At 47.4% G+C, this 23,364-nt stretch overlaps 2 protein-coding genes across 2 annotated transcripts in view; both read right to left on the bottom strand.

The window, feature by feature from the left end:
- Window positions 1-64: 64 nt before the first annotated feature.
- On the bottom strand, window positions 65-8,304 carry LOC135245594 (F-actin-capping protein subunit alpha-2-like). Its single transcript, XM_064318718.1, has 10 exons — window positions 8,150-8,304; window positions 3,830-3,893; window positions 3,629-3,680; window positions 3,368-3,431; window positions 2,934-3,140; window positions 2,637-2,716; window positions 2,347-2,425; window positions 1,956-2,027; window positions 1,665-1,727; window positions 65-1,164 (listed from the first exon to the last, which is right to left on the bottom strand). Exons 1-10 carry the CDS (start codon window positions 8,186-8,188, stop codon window positions 1,024-1,026), a joined length of 861 nt encoding a protein of 286 aa, XP_064174788.1. The 5' UTR covers window positions 8,189-8,304; the 3' UTR covers window positions 65-1,023.
- Window positions 8,305-10,558: 2,254 nt separating this feature from the next.
- The window catches only part of LOC135246050 (hepatocyte growth factor receptor-like), a 35,617-nt gene continuing 22,811 nt past the window's right edge, over window positions 10,559-23,364 (bottom strand). The window contains exons 11-21 of the mRNA XM_064319543.1: window positions 23,044-23,262; window positions 22,446-22,592; window positions 21,548-21,704; window positions 20,876-21,016; window positions 20,387-20,599; window positions 18,518-18,574; window positions 17,051-17,262; window positions 16,462-16,571; window positions 15,452-15,617; window positions 13,920-14,056; window positions 10,559-12,291 (exon numbers count right to left, since the gene is read on the bottom strand). Of these exons, the coding sequence (XP_064175613.1) occupies window positions 12,081-12,291; window positions 13,920-14,056; window positions 15,452-15,617; window positions 16,462-16,571; window positions 17,051-17,262; window positions 18,518-18,574; window positions 20,387-20,599; window positions 20,876-21,016; window positions 21,548-21,704; window positions 22,446-22,592; window positions 23,044-23,262 (1,770 nt within the window). The 3' untranslated portion in view covers window positions 10,559-12,080. The remainder of the gene's footprint in view (window positions 12,292-13,919; window positions 14,057-15,451; window positions 15,618-16,461; window positions 16,572-17,050; window positions 17,263-18,517; window positions 18,575-20,386; window positions 20,600-20,875; window positions 21,017-21,547; window positions 21,705-22,445; window positions 22,593-23,043; window positions 23,263-23,364) is intronic.

Genomic DNA, 23,364 nt, shown 5'->3' with positions numbered 1-23,364 from the left:
CAATACCAATGCCATTACATTTCCTCCCCCAGTCCCCCGCAACAAAAAAGTACGATTGGAGACGTTATCTACTCACTTAAATAGAAAATCTGTCATTTAATGCAACATAGTTGGGATTGTATTACAGTTCATTCCAAAAGGAAATAAATCACCAAACTGACAGACAAGATTTTTAATACAGGTATATATTACAATGTGCCTCGTTATAATACAGTCATGTCTGTTGTAAGAAAAATAAGAACTTGGGGCATGTAATACAAACGTTGTAAGTCATTAAACATGTACACACGAGGCCATGCTCCATGATTAGGGCAATTAAGGTTCTGTTAATTATGCTGTTCCTGATTTTATTTGTTTTTCCCACAATTGGCTCTGCAACCATGCCCTATGTCACAGTGTTTACCTGTTATTTTACATGAGTGAGCCGTCATGTATGTAGTTAGGTTTTTTTTTTTTTTGGTTGTACGACATAAAATGGGGGAAACACCAATACAGAGAACAAGGACGTTATTAAGTGGCCAACAAGAATGACTGCTTGTGCAAAAGATGACAGAAACGTGAGCAAGACTGTTTTCCACACCAGATGACATTAATTGTGTTATGGAAGATTCCTATGTTTGAAGTAGTTAATACTACACTACATTAAAAGAGGGTGTCAGCAAATCATTTCCCCCTTCAGTTCTGTTAATGGGGTTTACTTCCTACTGATCAGTTCAAAATGGTGGAGTCTCCACAAGAGTGACTGTTGCCTCAACAAAATGGTGCACGACCCTCCACTACCCCAGTATAGCTGCGGAACCCCATTTTTCCTTATCAGTTTATATTCCAGTAGCATTGTTATAGAGAGGTTTTAATGACATCTGTATAAAACTCTTAATAAAAGTAGGCATCTTAAAGTGTGATCGTTTTATACTTTGTGAGACGAAAACCTTTTTGTTATTTTAAGCTTTTTTTTCTTTCTTTCTTTCTTTTTTTTTTGTAAGGACGACACAAACGAAGACCCGGTCACGCGGGGCGTCGGCTTTAAGCGCTCTGCATCTCCTTGCCGATCTTGTAGCTGAGGATCTTGTTCCAGTCGATCTTGGTGCGGGTCACAGGGAGCTGTCGGCGTAAGGCTTTGAAAGTGCTGTCTGACATGGTCTGGTAGTTCTCGTTAATGGCCGTCTGAGAAGCGAGGGGACAGATTTGTCAGTCAGTGTGTGGATTCACCACTTAAACTTTAAATTTCAAGCCGTTGAAAAACTCCCAGAGAAACAATCTATTCAGCCTGGGAGTAATATATTTTATTTTATTTTTTTTAATATACATTTATACGCATTTATATATATATATATTTTTTTAAAATATTTATTTTATATTTTTATGTTTTAGTTTGTTACCTTGACAAATATTAACAGTCACATTTTCCCCATTTTTTTTCCCACAAATTAAGAGTTGGACTGTTTCAGAAATGTAAAACAAATGCATTACATGGCGGTGGAAGGAGAGGTTAATTGTTACGGAGAAAGGATATTGTGGGTCAGGTCCACCAGAGAGAATGTTAACAAGCATGAATTTTCACAAAGGCAAACATAACTGAGTAACGATGAACATGACCGCGTACTCATAAACATGGGAATTTTTTTTTGTATCCAACAAAATAATAATAATAATAATAATAATACCTGGTAATCGTTCTCTGCTGCCTCTATGATTTTAATGAATTCCTTTGCAGTTTGCGCTTCGTTCTAAAAAAGGAAGTAGAAAAAATGACATTTTCACACAAAATGTTATCTGCACAGCACCAGATCTAATGAGAAAAAGGTTGTGGTGGATAAGACTACAGTCTGGTGAAATATCCGTCTGTGTTAAAAGAAGAACTCTTTGCGATTTTAGGCATGATATAACAACTGTCGTGGGTGGTGGAAGCACAGGTTAGGATTAAGGCTCACTGTCGATGAACAAACTGGACTCACAGAGAGGGACATGGACTCCTGAACCTCCTTGTGGCTAACCAGCTGAACATTGCCATCTTCATAGTAATGAACCTACAACAGAAACAACATGGTTTAAAAAAAAAAAATTTTTTTAAAAGATCCTGAATTTACAGATAAGGCCAGGGCTTAAGAAATACATGTGGGACAAAGCCTGCCTCTCACCATAGTGGGCTATTCTGTTCCATTTTTTATACAGTAAAATGCACTGAGCTGACAGCATTACAGGGACAGTAGCTAATGTGCTCAAATGGGTGATGATCTGATGAGAATGCATTGCACTGTGGGTAATAGGAGTACCAAAACACCTCCCTGTTGTACAGCCCTGCTATCTGCTGCTGCAATGCGCAGGTATACAAAGGGCTCGCAGTACCTGGATTTTCATAATTCCGGACACCTGGGTGGAAGACGGGCTGATGGTGAACTTCCATTCCGACCTCCAGCGTCCGTTCCTTCGTACAAAGAAAGAAAAAATCAACCTTCACTCAGAACCAAGAGCTGGGCTGACACGTTTTCCGAATGGAGATCTGTTCGTTGCGTCTGGAAAAAGGGAAGCTACAGAGAGAGGGTCTGTGTTTGAGGAAGGGGGGGCCCACTCTGTATTTTGGGGGTCAAGGGGCTATGCATGTGCCAGGGGGACCCCTGAGACAAAAAAGAACTTACCAGAAGTTTTTTGGTTGAAACTGATGGCACTCAATGCACACAATGATGGTTTGATGTCCATCGATAGTTTTCCCATAAACCTAGTTTAAAAAAAATAAAATAAAATCATTAACACAAAAGCCGGCAGAGGAACAAATGAATAAATTCACCAAAATGAAGAGGAAAAAAAACCAACACAAATGATCGAACTTCATCTCTTAACTGAAACTTCATCTCTTAACTGAAACTACGCTGAGGAGAACCGCACACACAGAGAGCGGTCTGAGTAGGCCCCAGAGTTTTGGGGAGCGCCCTTACAGTGCAGACCCCGCTGGGGTAGTGCTCCTTGATGTATGCGCGCACCGCTCCGTCCACCGCGCTCCTCCAGCTCTCCATCCCGCTCTCGGTGTCGTGCGGTCGGGCGTCGCTCGCCTCCTTCCGCAGGTGGTCGAACTTGAAGGAGATCTTGTTCCTGGGGTCCAGGACCCTGCCGTTGCCCAGATCTCCATGTTCCGTGGTTAAGACCTGAGATTCGATTCAATTCAATTTTATTTGTATAGCGCTTTTTTATAGAGAACCACCAATCACACCAATTAGCCCAATTCTGTCAGCAAGCAGACATCAAACTGTGCATCAGTCAATTACCCAGACTCCCGGTCCTCTCCCTCAATATTTTATATGAGGTTTATGCTAATTAGTCTAGCAAATCCCTCACAAGAACCTCACTGCCCTCAAAGCACGGGGTATCTCACCTGTTCTTCGTACCCATCGATTTTCACTGGAGTAAACTGGTCCAAATTGTACTGTGCAAATGCGCTAATATAAACGAGAGAAAAAAAACACGGCTGTTAGTTTTGAAAAAAACAAAACAAAAACAAAGCCTGAGACATCTCAACCGTTCAGACCAAAGGAACAAACAAACGCAACAATGAAAACAGGGAAGCTTAATGCACCAGGGCATACGGGACACGGCCCGAATCGCCTGAAAACACACACGCGTTGTGGGGACTTACTGAGCTGCACCTTCCCTGAGAAGATTGTCATTGTTGAGCAGTAGTCGCACGTCTGAAAGAGAGGAGAGGAGAGGGGTAATGCGCCGGTGGCATGGGCGCAGAATCTACAGGTTCTGCAGGTTCTGAATCCCCACATAAAGTCTTGCAGCCCCCAGAGATGTGGCTACATGAGCCGTAGACAGGAGCAAAGGGGAAACCCACCGTTGAAAACTTCATTGAATTCCCCAGGTGGAGCGTGGATGATGAAGTTTGCAGAAATGCGTATCTGCAAACAGAGAGAAAAACATGTCAGAGGAGGTATTAACTGAGCAAGGAAAGGTTTTACAAGACCGATGATGTATTCACACTACAAGTTCACCCAGTTCCCCCAGGCCTTTGGACAAAACACAGGAACTGTTTGGCTAGATGAGCCTTGTATGCCAGATCCTTTGTGTACTTCTGGTATATAATATAATCACAACGTTTTCTTATTCACTGGGCTAGCCAGGTGCTATAGGCTTGTACAGTTTACATCCATATAATATCAAGCCTAAATTGCGCATCTGGATATTTACAGAAGCAAATGAGGCTAGGTAGGCTACTTCACTCAGGGACACAGGGACAGTAGCTACATCAGCCTGAACCCGAATTACCCACAATTCCCTCCCAGCTAGACTAAACTGCCCCCAACTGTGTCCAGTTATGGACTTTCCAGAGGCCTTCAGAGGACAGAGACTCACAGACAAAGGTGTCTGTGAGTCTCTGCCCTCACACCCTTATTAAAGAGCCTCTCAAACCCTTTCCTGTGGGCGCAAGAGAGCCAGGACTTCATAAGCAGGTGTCTACAGAGAGAAGCCACCACCTTTAATCAAAAAAACCCACTGGGCTGGACGGGCAAAAGGTTCACAGCACTTCTGTCTGCTGGGTTTGCCAAAGCCTCGATTAAATTTCTGTCTGCACATGTTACTGTAGAACTGGCAAGCACTTCCTGTTTGTGGCTTCCTGCGAAACTAACAGCAATCTCTGAAACCTCATGACCATATATGGGCATGAAAATGTGCATAAGAATCTCACGGACAGCTCAGGGGCCCAATTCTTTAAATAGGCTCTCTCACAGAACTTCCCTGAGAAGTATAACATTTTCATGATTCTGCATAGTGGCATGGTGATCTTATTAACAACTACATAGAACTTTTATATTGGCACTTCTTGAAATAAACGTTACATGGAAAGTCAATAGCTGAGTAGTGTGACCTGGACTGCAGACCACGCAGACATTCAGGGTTAAGCACAAGCCCCACTTCTCTAAATTAGGGGAGAAGCAGAGCGTGGGACACTCCTGAACTGACACAGCTTTCCGCAGTTCTTCCAGAAGCACGCAGCAGATCTAGGCTGCTCATGCAGTCGTGGTTCCCTGTTTCGTGTTTAAGGAGAAACTGAGAGTTCAGACTTCCACTCTGTTGAGCCTGTTTTCTGTTTGTTTGGCAACTTCCGTGTGTGCATGTGCGTGGGTATAGGCGTGAACATGCATGATGTGTGTGAGTGCAAGTACATGCATGCATGTGCATTGTGTGTGTCTGTGTGTAATGTAATTAGTGTGCCATGCTTCATTGATATTATTGATTACTGATGATGCAGTCCCTCAGGTCTTTGCGGTCAATCAATGGGGCTGACTATGCCCACTGTGCTGTGTGTATGTGTGTGTGTGTGTACATGGCAGGGGGAAAGGTCCAAATCCAAAAAGGGGTGGGGGGAAAATCAATGCTGACTAAAGGGCACAATCACTGACTGACAGCTTTGGGATCCAATCAGCTTGTGGGAATGGCAGCCGCAGACACATGCCTTTGTTCAGCCAACATTCCAACGTTTACTACTACAGGTCATGTGAGGCGTTCTGAACACAACAGGAACTGCTGAAACATTTTACAAGTTAAAACAATTCAAAGCTCGTCCATTTAATTCTACTTTCCCATACCTTACCAGACCAGACTGTTTTTACAGTCGAAGAGGCAAATGAGTCCTCTCTTATCTGTGTGCTCAGAAGGCCAGAGAGGACATATCTGTTCCCCAAGAGAGGCAGAGCCACCCATCACCTCCCTTGGGCCGCGGGCAGCGCAAATGACGCGGACGCGTTTTTATGGGTCTGACATTCAGATAACAAACGCGCTGCCCTCTCCCCGTGAAAGAGCAGCTGAACAGCCCCTGCTAAGACCGGCAGACGATTCGCTCGCTGTTTTGTGCGAGAAGGCCGGTTTGCGCAAAGTGGCAGATGAGTGGCATATTGGATTGCTCTGGACGTTAATGGCAGTCTGGCACAGGAAACGGTCACTGCTGCTCAGTTCCATTATAAACAGGCTCGGTCATGTGAACGCTCTCTGCCACACGGCAGTTCAGCCTTGGGTTACATCGGCATCAATGTCACATCCGTCTCTGAGCTAAAGGAGAAAGAATCATTTTTAATAAAGCATCCCTATTTTTACCTGAAATCTGAAGTTCCTGTCAGCACTTGTCATAAAAAACACACTATGCACATGCAGAGTTCTCCTGGAAGCACAGTATATGTGAGACTGCTGTCTTAATTAAAAATTGTTTGAGGTTTTTAATCAATTGTGTATTGAAGGTCTAACAATGTGCAACGGATAATGCAACATGCAGTTTCAATAATCCCAGCAGTTATGAAACACTATTCAAAGGCTTTCCGACACTTCATAAACCCTCTCATGTTTTTCAGTCCATCAGTGATACAGTCCTGACTTAGGCAGGGTCAGTCTGCCTAACAGATGAAGTTAACTGAAATATTACAGGATTTACAGTGACATGCACACAATAAAATGCACTTATGATTCAGTCTGCCTGCTGGTGATTCAGCCAGTCTGCTGGTGGCTGACAGCTGACGTCAACATGTAGACAGATTGATTCACGAAGATCTAAAGTTTAGCTCATCACCTTCGGCACAGAGATACTGGGAAGCTCCATGCTTACAAGACACTTCAAGGGTAGAACAGGCCGAAGGATTTCTCATTGGGCATCTGACCGAATTAAAAGGGGGGTATTCATTTTCTGTACTTGATGGAAGAAAATGTCTGACTGAAGCCTTCTGGTAACCTTTTGCCCGTTGATAACAAGGCCACATCCTAGCACTGTTAATCAGTGCAGCCAACCGAAACACATCAGAGCCCATAGAAATTCCAATAACTTCACATTTGTCAAGCCCAGTTGTGGGGGGAGGGGGTGTGTGACTGATTTCCAGTTACTGGCAAAGGACTGGCAGTGTTGTGTTTCTTCATAATAAATATGTGGGCGTAATGGTGCAAACGCATTTCTCAAAATGGCAGCAGAGGGCTGCAGGCTGCAGGCAAAAATGCCATCGGAAACAGGGAAGCTAAGGAAATGAAAGGTAGCCTAATGCACAAAATTCTATACAGCAACAGACATCGCATCATGAGTTAGCCTGACTATAATCTCATTCTCATGTGGAGGGCAAAATAATGCACCCAGTTAAATAGTACGTTTAGATCTCTCAGGCTTGGACACTGAGATCAGCTATTTTGAGATACTGCATGGTCTTACCTCTGCACAGGAGGCGACCCACGTATTTATGAAGGTAAAATATTACCATAAACACAGATTTGTGGTGCCTTATCAGGAAGTTGAACACATGACGTGAAGGCTAAGAATCCCACGAAAACCTCTGACGACAAGGTGTTGTTCAACTGAACCAAAGGTAACTACCAAGCGATGCCTTGCAATTGCAGGTCACTGCAGTTGCGGTAGGAGGACTCCTCATTACGGTGGCTATTTGCGTCCTTTCAAATTACACTGGCAGCCAAACAAGTACACGTCTAGCTGGGGCTGTCCTTCTGAGTTAGCGAGCTGCCAAGCAACTTAACTTCTGGCCAAGCCTTTGATTTACATAGCGACAAACAATGCAAGTGGCAAACAAGGTGCTCGCCACCAGGCCCAACTTTACGCATCACCAGACACGAACACACAGGCTGTAAATCGTATACAGTACTTTGTTGTCGTTTTTCTCTTCTGTGCACCATTTCAGTGAGCAAATAAGGAACTATCAGAAGAATGCGGCTACGCCAAATCCAGGGCGTGTGCACCATTAGCTCGACAGCTAGCAAGCCAAATATGATGCACATCCTGTGCGAAGACTGTGCGTTGTTGTGTGAGCGCCAACGCAATGCAAAGAGAACAACAAAAACCTTTGCAATGCACCAACATTGGTCCGAATAAGTAGCCAGATAGATAGTTGGCTATATGCTGTGCGGTTCCTATTTTCGAGATAGGACCGTACAAGGAGTGGATCCCCTGTTTGAGATTCGTAGACGGGAACGGAAGTTGGGCAGAGTCTGCTGATCTAAAAATAAGAGACTTGAGCACTAGAGCCAAGCTGTCGTTTTGTACTGTTCTTAATTGCGTTCGCTACTTTCGATGCACATCGTAAGATGCGGGAATACGTGTGTATTCACAGTTACATTATTTGTTTCCTCTTACTGTATTGCAATCAATAAAAATAATATGCATCGCGCCTACCTTCTCTTCATCAGATAACTGCTCCTCACGATCCGCCATCTTTCCTTCCGGCACCAGAGCTCATTGAAGTTGAATGTGACGTCACAAAAAGGGTGGCTTCCCACATTGGGGAAGGACTGGTGACGTAGTATATTTTGTAGGAGGAGTCGGAATTTGTAGGTAGAATTGGATTCTCAGGTGATTCGCCATGTACGGCAAAGAGGGCGGGACAAAGAACACCGCTCAATTTCAGACTCCAGAAAAATTCATATCCTCCAAAGGCTTGCAAATTGTACCACAGAAGATATATTGAAATGCAATTCAATTAAAACAGTAAGAATTTCAAAATTTGGCCCAGGCGAACAGATTCTTTAGACAGACATCTACAGAAATCCAATGTGCAAGTCCAATAGTGATGCACTCTATCATAATGAAATTTACAATGAACTTCCTGCTGTGTAATCTGTCAAAAACCTAGAGTAGATAGTACAATAATGCAAAAATATTCCACTAGATGTCGCCGTATATCCTCTACAGAGGCTGCATGGCAATTGGCGTTTGACAACTATACTGTAACAATGCAGGAAGGCATGATTGTAATGATAAAACTGACATAACCGCATGAGGATGCTCGTAGAACAGCCACTATTACAGAACAGACTACAAAGAACAGCCACGACTACAGAGGAGACAACATAGAACAGCCTCTACTACAGAACACACTACATAGAACAGCCAGGACTACAGAGGAGACAACATAGAACAGACTCTACTACAGAACAGACAACATAGGACAGCCAACTCAGAACAGATTGCATAGAACACCGATGACTACAGAAGAGACTACATAGAAAAGCCAGCAACTGTGTCTTTCAGAGGAGGAGAAAGGTAAGAACATCTAAAAGCTGGGAATCGGCAAGCCTGGGAATATAGTTTCCCTTTTCTTTTGTATGTAACATTAAAGTAGCCCCAATTCACTGTTGTGTGGGAATTACATTATAATCTATTTTGTGGGAAATAAATTCAAAGTTATATTTTGAGTGTTTTTGAAGTGCTTTTATTCCACCCCCCTTCCCCTCCCCTCCCCTCCCCGCCCGAGCATGATGTTTTCCCCCCTCTTTTGGTGTATTGTTTTCAAAATTAGGTTTATTGTAAAATCACATGCCATCTGTTTCTCCCATCTGAATCCCTGCCCGATGACTGAGTGGAAGCTCTGAGCCAGAATGTCGCCCTCTTGATCCGTCCCCACCTCCCTTTGCCAAATCTCTCTAGGCCCCGAGGTCAGGCCTGGTGAAACTGGACACTGGTGCTGTAAAAATGACACAAAGATGATTTTTCAAGGGTTTTGGGTGAAATACAAGAAGGCTTTGCTTCTGAAGAACAATTTGCTGTAACAACAATGTGCATCAGCAGCACCCACACACAAATATTTTGGGTTTAGATATTTATTTGAGGAAGGTACTTTTCGTGTGTGTGTGTGCATGCATGCGTGAGTGTGTGTGCATGTGTGTGTGTGTGTGCGCGCTGGTTGAAAGTGCCGCCTGATGATTGTAGCAGAGCAGATAAGACCCTCCTACCTCAGTAGGCTCTTTCCTGCCCTGCCTCATGCCGTCTTTATGAGACAGTGTTGACTAACACAGCCAGAGCCACTGGGGCAGAGAACCGCATTCCCGCTCTCTCACTCAGGGCACACGACTTTATCTGATAAGAAAAAGGGGAACGGAGTTTAGCTTGAAAGTTAGTTAGTTAGTTTTTACCAAGATAAACATGGGTTCCAGACAGAAAGTCATCTACAGAAAGACTTGAAATTTTTTTTTTTTTTAAACATTAATGATTAAAATAAATGTACCTCAAACATCATGTAAAAGCTTCCCATTGTTTCCTGGTTTTGTGCCCATAGAATCGCCCTTTTAGTGCCATACAGCTCAACCCCTTCCTGAAATTCCTGACCATGTGACTCAAGATGCATGTATTATCAGTGCTTCAAACCTTTTCCACATGGCGTCACTGTAAGCACTCAAATCTCAAAAATTAGTACATAAGACCGTACAGATCACATCTACATGCAGATTCATTTTAAATGAATTAACCCAAGTTAAACTGAACTCAGTAAATAAATGGGGCAAAGACAAGTGGCCCAGCCTGCGCTTAAAAAAAAAAGTGAACACTATTCCACTTCTATGATGCATCTGAGCTTGTGAAGGAGGTTTACAGCTGCATTTGGAGTGTACAGGTATTTTTTTCCAGATATAAATACTGACATGAACCTCAGTACAGAATTGTCCTTGGAAGCAGGTCAGAGCTCTGAAGGCTACCTGTTCTTGTAGTTAAGAGCAGCATACAAGAGTAAAAGAAGACTGTCCTCAAACAACAAATTTCCACACCGAATAGAAACTGTGAATCAAGTACAATGCCATCATTAACGCTGGCTGTATTATATCAAGTCATATTTAATATATTGTACCAGTATTCATAATAGATCATCTTCCAAGCAAAAAAACAGTGACAAATATACATACAGGCTGTCCTAATAATGGGCTGGGGGACAGGCTGACGGGGGAACAACACCAGCCACTTAATAAGAGTAAATACAGGGAAAAACAGGAAGTAGAGGAGCGTAAAATCGGTTTGTTCCAGTTGTTCTGAAAATCAGATGTCGCATCCATTACCCATTTTAGATCACCAGCAACATACACGTGCTTACAGCACACAATCGGCGAAGCCTGAAAGAGCCTTCCCTTAATTTCACACACAAGTATGGTCCTCAGCTCTTCGGGTTTACATTTTTAATTTTGAAAATAAAGAGTGCATTATATATACATTTTTAACACTGAAATTCAACTTCTGATCTTGACAGGCTACCCCTACCTACCAGCATGCCCAAAAGCATTACACATGAAAAGAATACACATATTGCTCATGAAACATCTGTAAATTCCTCAAAGGTGAGTTGTGTAGCAATAACAAGACACTGAAAGCAGATCAAAAGACCGTCTGAAGTAATTACACATGCACAACTGATGCCAGGTACTGCTGAAGAGATTGTATAACATCCCAGAAAAGTGGACTGCCTGAACACAGTGATTTTGGCTTGAGAAAAACGATCACCTGCAAACAGAACACAGCACTACAAGTCTGCTTCAACCTATGCTGGCATGCAGAGTGTGGTCATGATCCTGATCCCAAAGAAAAAGATACAGCCAAATGATTGGCTACTGGGCAAATATGTTAAGTATTGGACACCACGTTCAGCAGTTTTTCGCTGATGTTACACTTGAGCAAGATACGTAACTGGAATTCCTCCTGCCCCTATTCAGTATTCATCTGTATAAATGGATAATATGTCATCCACATTATCTGACCAGGAGAAAAAGCTGCCTGCTGGCTTAGGCAAATAAACATGCATAGCTCCTCAGTAAAAGAGACCTGTGAATGTTTGCAGTGGTCCCTTGTTTAGCCCATAGCAGTGTCAGTGGCCATAGTGTGGATGCACAGGTGACAATGACAAAGCAGTGGGCCACCCTTACTGGCTGTCGCAAGGGTAAAAGTTCAACAGGAAGTTATGGTGGTAGTTTTGGGGGGGCCAGTTATGCTCTTGATCCAGTTTTGTCAAAGGTTCAGTCATTTGCAAACACCAGCGATTTTAATGGAAACCTTTTGGGTTTTTCTGCTCACAGGATCTCCCTAGGGTCAAAGAGACTGAGGTCATTGGGCCAAACACCCCCACGGAGGTCGGAGGTCAAAGTTCATTCTAAGCAATCTGAATGTTTTTAGTGATCAGATCAGAAGTTCATGGGTGCTCTGGTCAGGGGGACAGTAACGGTAAATGTTCGCCTCTTCCCCCCCCCCCCCGCCTCTTCAGAGCGAATCCAGCGTCTGTCCGTCGCGCAGGGCGGTCTACGGCACGAGAGCAGCGTGTCCTCCCGGGCGTATCCCACGATCCCGTCCTCTCTCAGGTGCTGCAGGCCCTGTCCAGGCCCATCTGGGAGGAGATGAGCGGGGGGTAGGGCATGACCCGGTCGATGTTGACGTAGGTGGTGTTGAGCAGGATGTAGTGCTCGCCGCTGAGGCTGGAGAAGACGGCCGCGATGCGGGACGCCAGCTCCGAGAACGTGGGACGCCTCTCCGGCCTGGGGTGCCAGCACTCCATCATCAGGTTGTACCTGCGGGCGAACAGGAGAATGTTCCGGAAGCGCGTTTGAGACTGTCTGAGGCCGCTAATTCCACCGTTTAAAGCGATTATGAAATGCGCCATTTAACCAGCAGCCTATTTAAAAGGCTATGAATAGCTATAAATAGCTTTGCGAAATGAGCGCTGTACCTTATCGAACCTGCGTTTTGTAGTTGTTCCAATTACCATCATATGCACTTTTGTATGTCGCTTTGGATGAAATCGTCAGCTAAATAAACGTAACGTAAAAGCAGACAGAAGAATCTTTGTTTGAATAGTTCTGAAGGTGACCGCATACAAACTGAGTGGCGTTTAATGAGCACGTCTAAACGTTCTCAAAGTGCGGCTGGTGCCCATTGTGGCTCAGAAAGCCCCGCTCTGCCGGTGTGTGTTTACGCGCAGGGTCTGTGTTTACGCCGTTCGGGAGAGGTGTCCTCGGAGCACCGCGACGGCACAGTTCTGGTACGCCGGCACAATTCCGTCCGGCCACCATCACAAGGTTCGTATCTACCAGGACACTAAAGGCCCCGCCCAGGGGGAGGAGCCATCCCGGGGATGTTAATGCCTGACTGGCTGCTGCGTGGGGAGCCGTCATGGGCTGGAGAACAATGGAGCTCTGTGTCTGTGCTCAGAGGACCCTCTCAGGGAGAAGAGCCATAATCACTTCTGTGGCATGAAGTAGTCAGAGAATGGACGGAGTGGAGTGAGTGTGTTTGTGTGTGTGTGTATGTGTGTGTGTGTGTGTCGGTGCTTGTGCAAGTCATGTATGCATCTATGCATGTGTGCGCATCCGAAAATGTACATGTGTATGTGTGTGTGACAGCTTGCGCGTGCAAGTATGCATGTGAGTGCATCTGAGTATGTGCATGTGTGTGTGTGTGTGTGTGTGTGTGCTTGTGCATGGGTGATTGAGCGTGCCTGTGTGTGTGCATGGGTGATTGTGTGTGTCTGTGTGTGAGTGTATGTGTGTGTGTATGGGTGATTGTGTGTGTCTGTGTGTGAGTGTATGTGTGTGTGCATGGGTGATTGTGTGTGTCAGTGTGTGAGTGTATGTGTGTGTGCATGGGTGATTGAGCATGCCTGTGTGTGCATGGGTGATTGTGTGTGTCAGTGTGTGAGTGTATGTGTGTGTGTATGGGTGATTGAGCGTGCCTGTTGGGTCAGGTGGATGTGTGCAGTGGTGTGTTGTGTGTGTGCATGGTGATGTGTGTCGTGTGTGAGTCATGTTTCTCTGTGCATGGTGATGCGGCGTGTTGGTATGGTGATTGAGCTGCGTGTTGGGTATATATGGTGTGATGGGTATTAGCTGCTGTGTGTGAGGTGATGTGTGTGTGTGTGTTTGTGTGAGGTGATGTGTGTCTGGTGTGAGTGTATGTGTGTGTGCATGGGTGATTGTGTGTGCCTGTGTGTGAGTGTATTTTGTGTGCATGGGTGATTGTATGTGTGTGTGTGAGTGTCTGTTTTGTGTCTGGTGTGATTGATGCCTGTGTGTGCATGGGTGATTGTGTGTGCCTGTGTGTGTGTGTGTGTGTGTATTTGTGCATGGGTGATTGAGCGTGCCTGTGTGTGTAAACCTGCAGCTGTTTTACATGCGTGTTTCTGCACACGCGCAGCACTCACAGTGCATCGGGACAGAACTCCGGCTGCAGCAGCCGCCGGCCCTGCAGCAGGAAGATGGTGATGTCGAAGGAGTTGACGTCGGAGTAGGGCGGGGCTCCCCGGGTCATCAGCTCCCACAGCAACACCCCAAACGACCACTGCAGAGGAAGAGAGAGCGAACGGTGACGCAACCGGCCTCTCCCAGCCAAGGAGCCATGTCCCCCCAGTTCCCCCACGAGACTCATCCTGGTGTTGGCTGTTCTTTTGAAAAACAGAAAAATTTCTTTCTTTTTTACTCCACATTTGGAATGGCCGAGTAATTGTTTCAGAGCTCATCCTGTGCGGGACTGTCTGACGCTGGTACCAGACCGTGGGGTCCGCTGGAGGGAAATACAGCATCTTATGTAACTTTCTTCAAGAGCCCAAATATCCTCTTAAGACCCGGCGATTCATTTTTGTAAGGAGGGGACATGAGTCTCTGGTCTTGATCTTGAGAACTATACATACTACTAGGCTGAAACCCACACTGCAAGGGACATTCAATAAAAAATAAAATAATATTTAGAAAATATTTTCACCACAACATGTTTTTGTCACCCAATACACATGTATTACGTCGAAAAAAACGTAAACTTTTTTTCTGGCAGGTCTCAAGGGGATATGGCAAAGACCACCTGTGTTCCTGCAGAGATGTACCGTAGTAAAGCACGGCTCTAGGCTGGGAACACCCCTAGGAGGATAGTGAGGAAGAGGAGGAATAATAAAGGTATGACTCAAATGAGCCGCAGCCCGCCGGTTAAAACCCGACGTGCCCGGGCAGCTGTCACTCATCCTGAGCCCCGCCTCCAGCCACAGCCCCGTGGGATTAGTCACTAGCCCTGTGCCAAGGGCTCCATCTTATCTGGCTAAAATCACAAACATTGCAACATGGACAAACGTACCTGAGGATTCGCCCGATCTAAGCTATGCAGAGGGGGTGTGGGGAAGGGGAGGGGGTGGCGGAGGGGAGGGGTGGCGGGGCGTGTGGGTGTGGAATTCACGGATGGTAATCCCTTTTAAAGCTCAGGGTCTGAGCTGATGTTAGGCAGGGGGAGCGGCAGAGCGATGAGTTGCTGGATACAAATGACCTGACTCACCGTGTCCGAGCACTGCTGCAGAAAGCCATTCTCACACACAGCGAGGAGCTTAAAGGTAATGACACCTTCTCACACACACAAGCTCTGCATTACGTTAAGCATTCAGGCCTGGCCATCATTCAGCTGAGCTGCCTCTTAGTTCTCTTGGTTTTGTTCAGCAATTCTTAATAGTAGAAGTCCTCTCAATCATAACCAGAACTCCTTATCTCAGCCAGAAAGGCTGCAGAGTCTGTGGGCTTCCTGCTTCACAGGCTCCCTGGTGTCTCTCAGTGCTACAGGTCCTTCAGAACACAGCATTGTAGGGGTCAGTGCAATCTAACCCAGGGCCGCCATAACTGGAGGCTGGGGACCCCCCAAGGAGTCCATGAAGGAGTCCCAGGGGGTATGAGTGCAGCCGGGGGTCTAAAGGCTCATTACCACGTCGGACTTCGGGGTGAACTTGTGCGTCTGCAGGCTCTCCAGGGCCATCCACTTGACCGGGAGCTTGACTGCGTTCTTGTTGTGGATGCTGTAGTACTCCTTATCGTACACGTCCCGCGCCAGGCCAAAATCGGCCACCTTCACCGTGTAGCTCTCATCCAGCCTGCGAAGAGGGGGAGAGGGGGGGGGAGGGAGAGAGAGAGAGGGATGGAGGGAGAGAGAGAGAGAGAGAGGGGGAAGGAGGGAGAGAGATGGGAGAGACAGAGGAAGAGAGGGAGAGAGAGAGAGAGAGAGGAGTCACTGGATGAAATGTGTTTTGTCATCCAAGAGGCTAGACATTCAGGATGTCGATAAAACGAATAGGCTTGTTATAAGTAAATGAAACCCAGGGACAGGGTCTGGTTGGACGTAATAAGCATTTACAAATCAGCTATTTAAGGGTCAGTTCAGTGTTTGGTCTGCCAATATAAACACCCCTCCTTTGGGCTCCTTCCAAATGCAAAATACTACAAAGGAATGCCAAGCACAAGTAAGCAATTCCAGACACACTTAGTTCCCTTACTGAACTGATAACACATTTATCAACATAAAAGTACAAAACACCGAATGATTTACAAGATGACAAGCATTGTATCGGACTGAAAGGACCAGCATAAGGCTTCTTGTGCGTGTTGTGTACTGTGAAATGTGAACTAAAAACTTAATGAGTAATTAATGAGCTGGACTGTTCCCTTTGGAAGTGTAAAAAAAATGGACTGGATGATAAATTTCAGCACACAAACAATGAAACAATGCAACATAAAATGGAAACCAGGCCTTGGCTGGCTTCTGTTTCCTTTAGGTCCACACACACTTACTTACACACACACACACACACACACACACACACACACACACACACACACACACACACACACACACACACACACACACACACACACATACACACACACACACACTCACACACACACACACACACATACAGACACACAGAACGTCCTGCTTACATGCAGTTCCTGGCTGCCAGGTCTCTGTGCACGAACTTCTTGCTTGCGAGGTACTGCATCCCCTTGGCAACCTGCAGCCCAAACCCCATCAGGTCCTTTACAGTGGGGTTCTGTGGGACACACCCAAAAACAGCAGGTCAAACAGGAGCGCTGAACAGTTCCGTTACCACATACCTGATGCCTCATAATACCACGCCCCAGGCCACAAACTGTCAGCGTCATGACAACCTTTTGTCAGCTTGGTTGTTTTTTTTAACACAATGGATGTTCTCATCCATCTCTCTCTACAATGACGGCTTCGTAACAAAACTGAAGGTTTAAAACCCCCGTGTCAATAAATCAAAAAGTACTCATGCCAGATTTTTCTGTTTTGAAGTATGGGGTGTACAACTGTGGTTTAGAAGCTGTATGGAGTGTATAACTGTGGTTTAGAAGCTGTATGGAGTGTATAACTGTGGTATAGAATGTGTATGGGGTGTATAACTGCGCTATGGGGGGGGGGGGGGATATAAATGAGGTAGGTGTATGAATGTGATACAGTAGTAGGTGTGTGTGTGTGTGTGTGTGTGGGGGGGGTGGCAGGTCGTACATGCGCCTCGTCTCTGATGAAGTTGCGCAGGTCTCCATGCTTCATGTAGGGCAACACCACTAGCGGGGAGCCCCCTGGTGGCAGGCAGATGCCCAGCAGGGACAGCACGTTGGGGTGGCTGAAGTCTTTCATGATGATGCCCTCCTTCAGGAACTGGGACACCTCCTCCATGTCCGTGATCCCTGAGGGGGGAGGGGGGGGCGAGAGGCCGTCTTAACGCAGCCGAAATATGGCACAGCACCCAGCCACAATCACTCACAACCAGAGGTGGAAAATCCAGGTTCAGAAAGTAAAAGTCCGATCACCTGGATTTGCGAATTAGCACAATTCTTCAGCCAGGAGGTGGAACTAATTAGTGAAATCAGCTGGGCTGAGTTCATGGGTGGAAGGAACACATGGCAGGACGTTCTGAACCCTGGACTTCCCAACTCTGTTCAACCCCCAAAGCAAAAATGCATCATTCTGATCAAAAACAGAGCAGCCGGTTCATTTCAATGTGGGTGGAGCTCCTAAAATGTCCGTAGATCTCCTTTCGCTTGGATTTTAAACACATTTTGTCAGATGGGGTATTTTAATCTCAAAAAGGGTGAGTTTGCATAAGACATTTCTTCCATTTTAGTACCTTACTTGGAGCATTAAAGTAATTCAATAAAGCTGAAACATTCCGTTTAACCTTTCAACATGGCAAAAGTGACACATAAAAAAGCAGGCTATAAAACAATGATTTCCAGCTTAGAACATATAATATATCCATAACCCTCACAGGGGGGCAAGCGATTGTGTTGCAGCAGCATCACTGAATCAGGAGACAATTTAAAACAGTCAAAGTTTCCAAACTCAACGCAGAGACAAGCAGAGAACAGCCGACCACACCGGGACAAATGAAACAGAAACAGTATTAGCTCGGCGGGTCGGCATCGAGGGAAGAGTGAATCCATAAATCTCTCCGCTCGCGAGTGACATGTTTATGCGATTACAGCCAATCACGGCCCGGGACCCCGTTCGTCTCACCTGCGGCTTTTTTGTTAGCGCACCGGCTCGCTAGGGCAGGGGGGTGAGAGAGGAGGCGCACTGAGCTGGACAGATTAGGGAGGCTCTGCTGTCACCGTGGGTCTCGCCCTGGTATATCAGGATATATTATGCACACATCCACAAGCAAGCAGAGGGGTGGCAAAGTGCCTGGGTGTTTTCCAGAATAGCAGTGACACGACTCCTGGCTGTGATTGTGTTCATTGCGCATCTGGAGCCATGGAGTTCTCCAGGCCAGAACGCCGTCTGATTTCAGCAGAGCCTCCTGGGGCAGTGCGCTGGCCTCAGGCTGTACTCACTAGTGACTTGGGAACTCCTGGGAGTGCAGTTTTACTGCGACCTGGGTTGCCTGCAGCTGCAGTGTTGCAGAACAGCCAGTGCCTGCAGAGAGGAAGGACCAATCAGGACATGAGTCATTGGAGCTCACCACACACACACAACACAGCAGCATGAGTTGAGGCCGCTCGCCACAGGCCGACACACAGCCAAAGTGGCCTGCAGCACAGAGGGAAGGGACCAATCAAATTTATATCATTTAAACTCACACACACACACACACACACACACATGAAATACAGGCCTTTAACTGCCCCCCCCGAGTAAGTCAAACCCATTGAATCATGTAAAGCACAGTACGTATATGCCCAGCATTCAAAGCCCACCTTTGGATGTGGGGGTTAACCTTGGTGTGCGCTGGATACAACCCATTATACACTTCTCCTAGGATTCAGTTTCAAATAATAGTTCACTTTTTCTGTGAAATAATATTGGTTTCAAGGCCCGGTTGGACACGGGCTGAAATGATATCTTTGTGGTGAATGAGTGATCAAAGACTCGAGCGGCCCCTAAATCATTATGGCCATGCAGCTTCAGCACGGCTCAGTCAGTGCACAGCTAGGTCACATTCAAAGAAAAACCGACTCCTTCAACAGAAACAAGCCTCGGTGTTATTCAGCTCATTCAAACGACAAAGTCTTGACTGCGTTAACGATAAATGAAAACCAAAACTCGTACAAAACAATACAGCAAAAAAAAAATACAAAAAATCTTCAAAGCAGTTTAGGCTTTGTCTCCGCGAGCTTTTGACTTGAGAAAATGTATAAAGGAGGAAAAAAAAAACCAGGAAAGAAAGAAAGAAAGAGGGGTGTGAGCCGAGGGTAATCGGCCGTGATCGCAGCGTTAGCGACAATGGCTACAGTAGACCCATAACCGCCAAGGCCACGGCAGGGGGGCCAGTTCCTGACCAGAGACATCAAGGACTTTGCTTAATACTGTGTTATCATGAAGGGAGAGTACAGAAAGCGCAGAGCCATCTCACGGTCTCTCTCTCCTTCTCTCTCTCCCTCTTCCTTCTCTCTCTCTCTCTCTCCCTCTCTCTCTCTCTCTCTCTCTCTCTCTCTCTCTCCTCTCTCTCTCTCTCTCTCTCCTCTCCCTCTCTCTCTCTCTCTCCTCTCTCTCTCTCTCTCCTCTCTCTCTCTCTCTCCTCTCTCTCTCTCTCCTCTCTCTCTCTCTCTCCTCTCTCTCTCTCTCTCTCTCTCTCTCTCCCTCTCTCCTCTCTCTCCTCCCCTCCTCTCTCTCTCTCTCTCTCCCTCTCTCTCTCTCTCTCTCTCTCTCCCTCCTCTCTCTCTCTCCCTCTCTCTCTCTCTCTCTCTCTCTCTGCGCTATCGGGTTCCTGCAGATGGAGCTGGGTTCGGGTTACCGAGGCTCGGCTCCACAATGGAGCGAGCAACTCAAGACGGGAACAAATCATCTCACGCCCTGGGAATTTGTCCCGCCTGCGGAACCTTCACACCTGCCCCCCCCCCATCCCCACACCCCCACCCCACCCCGCTGCTCCGGGGGGAATTATTATTCCGGGAGTGCTGAATAGAGCGGCTGGCTTTTTTATTTTAGGGCCCTGAAAGCATGAAGCTTCAGGGAGGGGGGGGGGGGGTTAGCTTCAGGTCCAACGGCTGTAACTCAGAGTCGCCTGGATTTTAGCGCGGCGAAGTGCATTTCTCACTTGGCCTGAATAACGAGCCGGACGGTGACCTTTAGGGGTCATGTTGGGGAAAATATAACTACTGTAAAGTCAGGTTAGTGGTTGGCCTGGTCTCTTTGCGGATTCTGTTCTATAATGGTCCCAGACCGGTGCTCAGACTCACCTGGGGCTCACAACAGGTCAGCAAGAGAACAAGGGAACGTTCGGTGTGTGTGTACTGTGTGTGTGTGTACAGAACGTGTGTGCGTGTACATGTGTGTACAGTACGTGTGTGCGTGTACATGTGTGTACAGTACGTGTGTGTGTGTGCATGTGCGTGCGCGTACCTCTCCCGATGACCTCAGTCACATGCAGCAGTAGGTCTTCGCGGGCGATGACCATGTGCTGAACCTCTTTGAGCAGGTCGGGGTGCAGGCTGGCCACGTCTATGGTCACCCCGGAAGCCAGCAGGGGCGCGGCCATGTCCGTGTCCCCCCCGGACACGGCGGGGGGGTTGGTGGGCCTGCAGAACTCCACCTGGGACTGCGGCACACTCTGGTCTGCAACGCACGGGGTCAAAGGTGAGAGGTCAGTTACAGCCTGGCTGACACAGGGGTCGCCAGAACAAAGAGGCCAGGGCTTAAGGGCGCAGTATTACAGAGAGAACAGAGGAAACCTGAGCCACAACTACAGCAGGGAAAAGTGAGGGGGGGTACAGACTGGAAAAGCCTCGGAGAAAAGGTTTAGCGATGCAGCGCCTTTCACCGAAGCAGGAGAGAAACACACACACACACACACACACACACACACACACACACACACACACACACACGTACCCTCCAGCAGGGTGGTTCTGTAGTCCACGGATTCGTGCGACACCATCTCATTGGTGGGGCTGGTGCTCCTCGCGTTGGCCAGCATGTCCAGGTGCGGAATGCGGGCGCGGCCGTCGTACCAAACCATGCCCTCCGTCAGATCTGTGACGGGACAGGGCGAAGACACGTCTCACACAGGGGCGCACACACTCCTTTCATCCCGCAGCCCCCCTGGCCAAAACCATTAGAAGTTTTATTTTGGTTTATAACTGAGCAAATATTATGAATAACCGGAGCTTGAACGGTTTAATTTCCTGGAAGCAAGAAAGAAGAGAGCAGAAGTCTAGCTGGAAATACTGTCGCCTGGATTCAATCAACATTCATTCTTTGGCTCACAACTGATTGTACGTTTTTCATGGATTTCCAAAATTGAAAGTTGACAAACAGCGCTGGCATGTAAAATGACACTCGTATTTATTTGCAGGTAAAGGACATACGGATTGAATCAAGGTCAAACACAGAGCCTTTACTGGGTTGAATTAAAATGTTGGCACGGGATACACTTTCTACAGTGCTTCATTTCCTCAAACGGAGTTAATCAAGGGGGCAGTCATGTCCAGGTACACACACAACACGTACACACACACACACAAGCACACGCACACACACACACACCACTCCGTCTGTACACACCCTCGATGTTCTTCCTCTTCTTCCTCCAGGCCAGGAGAGAGAGCAGCAGGAGCAGCAGGACTGTAACGGCAGCACCGCCTGCAATCAGGGCTCTGTAGTCCTGATCCTGAGCCAGCTGCACCCGGCCTAGGATCACTGAGGAGGTGGCCTGCTTCCACTGTACACACACACACACACACACACACACACACAACAAAAACGGGCAGAAGATAAGAAACAAAGCTGTCAAATGAAATCAGATCAGTTGCACCACATCACTTTGGCCCTGGAGACATTCAGACAAGGCAAATCTCATCAGCCATATTGCCCTTCTTTATCTTATAGAGCAGCAAAGCTTATTCTGTTTGTGTGAGGAAATTAGGTTTGCTCCTGTGCCCCAGAGATGGGGGGGCAGTCACAGCTCACAGCACTGCGGATGCTACCATCGGCCAGAGAGCAGTGCATGCTGGGAAAAAAAGCACTTTATGCTTCAGACAGGAGTTTTCCATCGACCACACAGCGCACGCTGTGAGAAACTAAACAGTTTCTGAACCCTTCAGTCAGACCGCGGCAGGCGTAAGTGCCCCTGTCTGTCTGGAGTGGGAGGATTTGACATTGTGTGAGAAGGCAACATCCACAAAAGACCGTTCCACTTCAGCAGCGTGTCCTACCCAACACAGCATTAGGAGGGGGGAGGTGGGGGGAGCAGGGGGGAGGGGGCTTTTCAGTTCTGCATCAGTACAGAATGATATTCTATAGTGATTAGCCAGCTTCATTTGTGGACCCTGACTTCCCCCACCCTCCCTGCTGCAGTACGTGCTGTCTGGGCTCCCGTCCCTGGACTGGGGGAGGACAGCCCAGTCCGGCTGGCTGAACAACGGGCCCTTTGATTTCGGAAGGAGGGGGGGTGGGGGCTCACCTCCACCTCCAGCTCCTTGGGTCCAGCCTGCAGTTCGGTGGGCACGGTGCACTCCAAGGTGTTCCCCACCAGGTGCACCCCCTGGCAGCTCCGGTTGCTCACCCTCAGCACCTCCCCCAGCACCGCCTCCTGGTCCACCCACGGAACCTAGAACCAACACACGCAACAGGAGAGGGTGAACGCGAGATGAAGTAGGATCCCATGAGCCAAGACAAACATCAATCTACACTTATTAGCATCGACACTCATATTTCAGCAGAGTAATTATACTGTCCTGAACTGGTCTAAGCACACGGTTTAAGAGTCCAGTGCCCCAGGGAAACGTATCTATAATGAGAGGCTTAGGCATGGCGGGTGATTACCGCTCAGCTCAGCTGTGGTCTGGGAAAGGGAGGACCTGAGTGACCTGTTGCTACCGCCGCTCTGGCCGCTGTTCCTGCTAAACTCACACGGCCAGAGAGGGGCGGGAGGTTCTGAGGTTGGGGTGCAGCCTGGGGGACCCCCCTGTTGTTCACAAGCGCTGCGTAGCCCAGTATCTCCTTTCCTGTGATCCCAGAGATAGCGCTCTCGAAGGAGGAGGGGGAGGAAGGAGACTCACCTTTATCTCCAGGATGTTCTTGTTGCCCTTGGAGGTGACGATGGGCCTCTCGAACTCCTCGAACTTGGGGTCCTCCACGTAGAGCATGTCGAACTGGCGGGTGGAGAAGCCGTCCAGGACGAAGGACACTTTGGTGTAGATGGGCGGGAGCAGCTCCAGGCCCTTCAGAGACGGCGTGGTGCAGAGGATCACGCTCCGGTCCTCCCCTCGCGCGCACGCCTTGGGGACACAGGCAGGCAGGAAAAGCAGGAAGAACTCAAACTCCCATAATGCATCGTTCTGCTTCGCCGCATCACACGACAGACACTGGCTGGAATCCGC

This window comes from Anguilla rostrata, chromosome 19, assembly GCF_018555375.3.
Source record: "Anguilla rostrata isolate EN2019 chromosome 19, ASM1855537v3, whole genome shotgun sequence".
Taxonomy (NCBI): Eukaryota; Metazoa; Chordata; class Actinopteri; order Anguilliformes; family Anguillidae; genus Anguilla; species Anguilla rostrata.
Note: the sequence above shows the minus strand (reverse complement) of the source record. Positions and strands in the feature narration are given on the sequence as shown.

Excerpts from the sequence above, each read along its gene's own strand:
- LOC135245594 (XM_064318718.1), bottom strand. The coding sequence starts at position 8,188 with ATGGCGGATCGTGAGGAGCAGTTATCTGATGAAGAGAAG. Across the intron at positions 3,894-8,149 it reads AGTTATCTGATGAAGAGAAG|ATACGCATTTCTGCAAACTT; the intron begins GTAGGCGCGATG and ends CTCTGTTTGCAG. Across the intron at positions 3,681-3,829 it reads ATTCAATGAAGTTTTCAACG|ACGTGCGACTACTGCTCAAC; the intron begins GTGGGTTTCCCC and ends CCTCTCTTTCAG.